Source organism: Brassica oleracea, unplaced genomic scaffold, assembly GCF_000695525.1.
Source record: "Brassica oleracea var. oleracea cultivar TO1000 unplaced genomic scaffold, BOL UnpScaffold01379, whole genome shotgun sequence".
NCBI lineage: Eukaryota > Viridiplantae > Streptophyta > Magnoliopsida > Brassicales > Brassicaceae > Brassica > Brassica oleracea.
Window position 1 is genome coordinate 7,089 of NW_013617916.1, and position 5,805 is coordinate 12,893.

A 5,805-nucleotide genomic window follows, 5' to 3' on the forward strand; every position below is an offset into this window, starting at 1 on the left:
AATATTTTGTTATAATTGTTAAAAAAATATTGAGTTGCATTTCAAATAAAAAGGTAAAGATATTAAAAATATGCTAATTAAAATATGTAAAATTTAATATAGTTTTAAGGAAATGGTCAAAAAAAAATTACACATAAAATAATCATGATTTTTGTTAACTGGGCGGATCATTATTTATATGATATCGCACACGAAAGAAAAATTTCTATTTTTAAAATTATCTAATTAACTATATACTCTTTTTTTTATATGATATCACACATTCGTAAAAAAATAAATAGTTTAAGATGCAAAAAAAAAATATTTATTTAATGAATATAATATGAACGAATATTACAAATACATCATTTAATAAAATAAATAATTAAAAATTGAAAATTTATACAGGGTACTTGAAAAAGAAGGCCCGTGTGTAAGTTTACAACTTCTCCGGATCATATAGGGGAAAACGGCTTTTTCTTGCCCGAACTATGGGTCGCTGATAAAATACATACCTGAACTATTATGATGTGCCAAAGCATACCTGAACTCATTAAAATTTTGAATTTCATGCCCAGATTTTAAAAGCCACGCTAATTCTGATTTTGATTTTAACGCTGTTAATTTTTTCTTAACGGTGATGACTAGATGATTACGTGGTGGATGAGTCAGCCTAAACATTAAACATGCCAAATGAAAATAAGAACGTAATGGGCCAAATTGATATTTGTTGGGTTGTAACCCTAAATATTTGGGTTCATAACAAAAAGTCATCGTTTGTTTGTCGTTGTCTCTTTTTATTTCTTCTTCTTCCCCGACAAAGACAACAGTCTCGTGGTCAATTGTAGATTCAGCAGGAATGTCTCACTCAGCGAAGCCAAGCTCGTCTTCGGTGTCTTGTAAGTGAATCAATTGGTTTGGTGATGTTTTTCTTTCTCTGTTACTGTAAATAATCAAAAAAAAAATATATATAGGTGGAGGAAATTGGAGAAGACGTCGTGGAGCAAAAGAGAGAGGAATACCAAAAAAATTTTGGTGTGGAGAAGAGACCATGATTAAAACATCAGGAACAGCTAAAAACCCTGGGAGGCTCTTCCATTGTTGTCCACATGGATCTGAAGGGGTAAAAATCTCGTTTCAAATTCCATTGTTCTATCGTTTAGGTATCACTTGTTGGTGTGGGGAAGTAGGAGGGAAGAGACCATTGTTCTATCGTTTAGGGTTTAGTTTGAAATGGAGATTAAGATTTGGTTATATTGTTCTATTGTTGCAGGATAAATTCCATCTTTTTACATGGACTGATGAATGTGTGGTGGAAGAAATTGAAGATTTAAAAAGTATGATGTGTGATGTAAAAGGAGAAAAGTCGGACTTGAGAGTTGAAGTTGTTGAATTGCAGAAGGAGCTGGAACGGATTAAGCTGACTCTCGAGAGAGACAAGAATTATTGTTGTTGTTTTTTGTAAGATTAGTAAGGATTGTTTGTTGTGTTATTATGACTATTTCATCAATGTTTAAGAGTTTTATGATTGAGAAACAAATATCAGTTAACTTAGTAACACGTCTTAACAAAAAACAATACAAAATATAGAGTATCGTAGGTGTATGCAAACACCAAAACAAGCAATAAAAAGAAGTACCAAACACATCTTCAACATTAAATAAGTACCAAAACAAACAATGGCCGACTGATCTACTAACACAACATAATAACCATCAAGTTTGACTTGGCTGCGTTTGAGTAGGGCCTTCACAGACATCTAATGCAATCTCCTCCTGTGGTCTCGTGGTTTTCTGCTTCTTAGGTGGTCGAGGCTTACACGCAACTCCAACATTAGGGCATTTAGTACAGTTATGCTCAGGGAACCCACAACGAGAACAATGCATAACACGAGCGTGTTGAGTTACCTTTTTCCCTTTAGTAGGAGACTCATTAACTCCTTTGATTCTTTGTTGAGCCTTCTTCTTACGCCCTTTGGATTTTTCTCTCGGTGGAGCTTGTATTGTTGATTCACCAGACGACTTCCAAAACTTGATTCCCTTAACCGGTTTGATCGAGTCTGAGTATTGTTGCTGCCACTTAGAAGTCAAATACCAATGAGAAACCAAATTGTCGGTCTTATATGTCTTCTTCTGATCCAAAACGACACGAAGAGCATGTCGACATGGAATCCCTGTTAAATCCCACCTCCTACAGCTACATGTCCTCGCTCTCATATCAACCGCATATTGCATAGAATTCTCAGAAACTTCAAACTCACCAGTAGGTCCAGGAAGCGACTTACAGTACTTCCTATGTCTTGTCTCAGATTCTATCATCTTACTAACCTTCAAACTGAACTTTCCCTTGTGTTTTAGGAGTTTTTTCTTCCTTAGATCAATGCGCTTCATTGCAAGTCGTCTCATTGTCTCAAGCATCTCAACCAAAGGCATCGCTCGTGCTTTCTCAAGCGTCCTATTGTATGACTCAGAATTGTTGTTAAGAGAATCTTCACAACAACATGTTGTTGTAAAAAACGCTCTAGAACAAGTTTCTGGGTTCCTGGCCATGAACGCTTCATAGACATCCTTGTCATACTCCTCTAACTCCTTCATACTTGCTTTATAGTCGGCCTCATTGTGGCTTTCCACCACACTCCAAAACAATTTTTTCATCTGAGGCTTGTTCGGGTAAAACTTCCTTAGATTCTCATAGATATGCCTTGCACACATCCTGTGCTCGACTTTTGGTAACTCATTCACAGCTATAAGTAATCCCTAAATTCAAACAAAAAGGCTATAATCAATTGAAAAATCATAATCTATAAAAAAAATTTGAAGTTTATGAATGATTATACATACCTTTTGTCTATCTGAAACAAGGGTAAACCCATCACCATTTCCAAGATTTAAATCAGCCTTCAGCTTTTGCAAGAACCATACCCATGTCTCTGTATTCTCTATATGCACCACAGCCCAAGCAAGAGGGTAAATCTGATTGTTTGCATCTCTTCCCACTTCAGCTAGAAGTTGGCCCTTAGCCATAGTTTTGAGAAAGCACCCGTCTATCCCAAAGATTGGTCTACAAGTGGTTCGCCATATGTCTCGCAGAACAGCATAACAAACATAGAAGCGATCAAAAAATTCAAGTCCACCAGCTCCAATAACGGTTCGAAGGTCTGTAACTGATCCGGGATTTGTCCTGTCCATAACCAAATCGAATTACATATGTTATAAGACACGTAATTATTGAAATAAAACAAAAAAAAGAAACAATTGCTTACTTTTGAATTTCTATTTCATAGTCTTTAATCCTACGAAATTGCTCATCATGCTCATCTTGAATGAGATCCAAAGCTTTTTTTTTCGCCTTGCGACATTGGTCATGAGATGGATTCAAGTCATATCGCAACTGAATCTGGTCTTGGAGTGTTTTTGGCTTCATTTCCGGATCCTCCCTCACTTCATTTAAAAACATCTTCGCAATGCGAGACTCCGTCAATATCTTGCAGTGACCATCTTTGTAACAACTATGGACATCTTGGAATGTATTCACCATCCATTGTGAAACAGATTCTTCATACGACAAATATATCCTCCAAGAGCAAGGAATTTCCCCTTCATCGACTTCTACTCCACATCTTGCCTCTGATTTTACATCTCCCCATCTAGTGAATTGGATATTCCTCCCACCCTTTAATGCATACTCAAACACAGCATCTTTGAAGTCTTTGATACTATCAAAAACTTGCCTTATGTGTAACTCTCCACTGCCTCTCCTCCATCCTTCATAAAGCCTTAGATGTTGTTGTTCCTCATCGTCAGAACAAGGAGGAGTGTCTCTGTAATTTTCATTATCTTCGTCATCAGAAACCTGAGCTATAACAGCTTCAACCCGAGATTCTTCTTCAAATTCATTCTCTCCATCTTCATATCGCATCTCTTCTGTCTCGCCATTACTCTGACCTCCCTCTTCAACCTCTTCATTCACTACTACGTCAAGGACGTTTTCATGTTCCATATAAACTTCTATATACTTTGTCCAATATGAAGCTTCACACATCAAACGAAATGTGTCACTACCATTACTCAAAATTTTCAGATCCTTCATAGTCTCGTATGGTAGTTTGAACCAGATTCTTTGACCATACAAAGACATCGGGAAATCATTAATCAACCCTGTAAACAAAGCTTGAGCCTGGGTTTGAAGCACATGACGTTCCCCACCAACATATGTAATCATTCCACCTTCATGAGTCTCGAACTTCCCACGATAATATATTTGAAACGTTGTATCTCCTTCTTCACTGAAATTTTTCAAAAAATAAACATACCATCAAACCTCAATCGACAGAATAACCTAATTTTCAAAAGCATCAATCGTAGATTTCAGTGAAGAGACAAAGACAAACAAAACTTACCTCTTTTTTTAGATGAGTTTAGCAACAACCCAGCTTCTCTAACAATCTGGTTTCTTCAATTTCGTCGATTTTCTTACTGAAAGTTGCTTCTGTTACGATATTCTTTTTCAAAGCAAACTGGGGAGAGTGAAGTCGTAAAAGAACGACAATCTTTTGTTAATTGCCCAATTTGTGAGGGTTTCAGCCCAAAAATAATCAACTTTAGCCCATTTTAATCTCAATTTCGTTTAGCCCATTTATTAATTGAGGTGACTCATCCACCACGTAATTATCTAGTCATCACCGTTTATGAAAAAAATAACAGCGTTAAAATCAAAATTGGAATTAGTGTGGCTTTTAAAATCTGGGCATGAAATTCAAATTTTTAATGAGTTCAGGTATGTTTTGGCACATCGTAATAGTTCAGGTATGAATTTTCTCGGCGACCCATAGTTCGGGCATGAAAAAGCCGTTTTCCCGATCATATAGCTTTAGTTTGTCGAGCTTCTTAATCGACGGCCTATTTAGTGGTTGGTGGAATAAAATGAACGGCCAAGATCTCTTCCTTGGAATTAAAATAAAGTAAATGATCTGTCATTTTCTAATCAAAAAAAAAAGATAAAAGCTTTTTTTGTCTGAAAGTGTTGTAGAAAAGAAATCATCTTTGAATACCTTTTTATCCAAAACTAATAAAGTCTTATCGGCAAATCATTGTTTGATTCATTGATTAAGCTGAGGAGGGGAGATAAAAGATTCATGGGTGATCATCAGCATCAGAGTCTACTTAGCCTTTGCTATATTGCTTTTAGGGGTTTCATCCCAGGTACACCTTCTTCTTAATCCCTATCATAATCCTGTTTCTCTGTTTGTTCCAGTTGCTTATAAAGATTTAGACTTTTTTTGTAGATGGTGGTGCTTTTTTTCTGGCTTGATCCTTTTAGCTATTCAGTTTCATCTGCCTTTTGTTTTGAGTTTTCAGTTTTGAGTTTTGAGTGTTAATAAAAATAAGATTCAGACTTTGTGGATTTCTGTTGTTTCCTGATCAAAGTACATCATGGATAGTTTCTGAGTTTTGAATCTTCATAATCGTTAAATCAGGAGGGAAGAAAATCTTTCCAAGCAGAAGTTGACTTCACGAATTCTTCAGGTTTCACCTTCTTTATCCTAAACACCACCCTTTTCACTTCCTTTTTCGCAGCATGAGATTGTGAAGCAATTCAATGAGAATCCAAATGCTGGATGGACTGCTGCTTTCAATGATGGCTTTGCTAACGCCACCGTCTGTTTTTGTTACATATCTCTCTGATTTTCTTTATTTTCTGTAGAGAGACAAACTAATTCTTATCATTGTTCCTCAATTAATCTCTTTTTTTGCATGTACATGTAACACCCGTATTTTCAGAAATACCTTAAATAAATAAAAAGTCTGAAATCTCCATTTATTACTT

The 5,805-nt window shown here is 35.9% G+C and overlaps 2 protein-coding genes across 2 annotated transcripts; one reads left to right on the top strand and one right to left on the bottom strand.

Moving 5' to 3' along the window:
- Positions 1–691: 691 nt before the first annotated feature.
- LOC106321278 (uncharacterized protein At4g04775-like) lies at positions 692–1,449 on the top strand. Its single transcript, XM_013759581.1, has 3 exons — positions 692–878; positions 954–1,102; positions 1,253–1,449. Exons 1-3 carry the CDS (start codon positions 839–841, stop codon positions 1,442–1,444), a joined length of 381 nt encoding a protein of 126 aa, XP_013615035.1. The 5' UTR covers positions 692–838; the 3' UTR covers positions 1,445–1,449.
- A 70-nt stretch (positions 1,450–1,519) lies between these two features.
- LOC106321279 lies at positions 1,520–4,564 on the bottom strand. Its single transcript, XM_013759582.1, has 4 exons — positions 4,379–4,564; positions 3,242–4,264; positions 2,820–3,159; positions 1,520–2,735 (listed from the first exon to the last, which is right to left on the bottom strand). The coding sequence occupies exons 2-4, from the start codon at positions 4,198–4,200 to the stop codon at positions 1,695–1,697; spliced, it is 2,340 nt and encodes a 779-aa protein (XP_013615036.1). The 5' UTR covers positions 4,201–4,264; positions 4,379–4,564; the 3' UTR covers positions 1,520–1,694.
- Positions 4,565–5,805: the final 1,241 nt, after the last annotated feature.

Coding starts and splice junctions, on each gene's coding strand:
- LOC106321278 (XM_013759581.1), top strand. CDS start 839: ATGTCTCACTCAGCGAAGCCAAGCTCGTCTTCGGTGTCTT. Junction 879..953: donor AAGCTCGTCTTCGGTGTCTT/GTAAGTGAATCA, acceptor AAATATATATAG/GTGGAGGAAATTGGAGAAGA. Junction 1,103..1,252: donor GTCCACATGGATCTGAAGGG/GTAAAAATCTCG, acceptor CTATTGTTGCAG/GATAAATTCCATCTTTTTAC.
- LOC106321279 (XM_013759582.1), bottom strand. CDS start 4,200: ATGATTACATATGTTGGTGGGGAACGTCATGTGCTTCAAACCCAGGCT. Junction 3,160..3,241: donor TATGAAATAGAAATTCAAAA/GTAAGCAATTGT, acceptor GGTTATGGACAG/GACAAATCCCGGATCAGTTA. Junction 2,736..2,819: donor TTGTTTCAGATAGACAAAAG/GTATGTATAATC, acceptor GTTTGAATTTAG/GGATTACTTATAGCTGTGAA.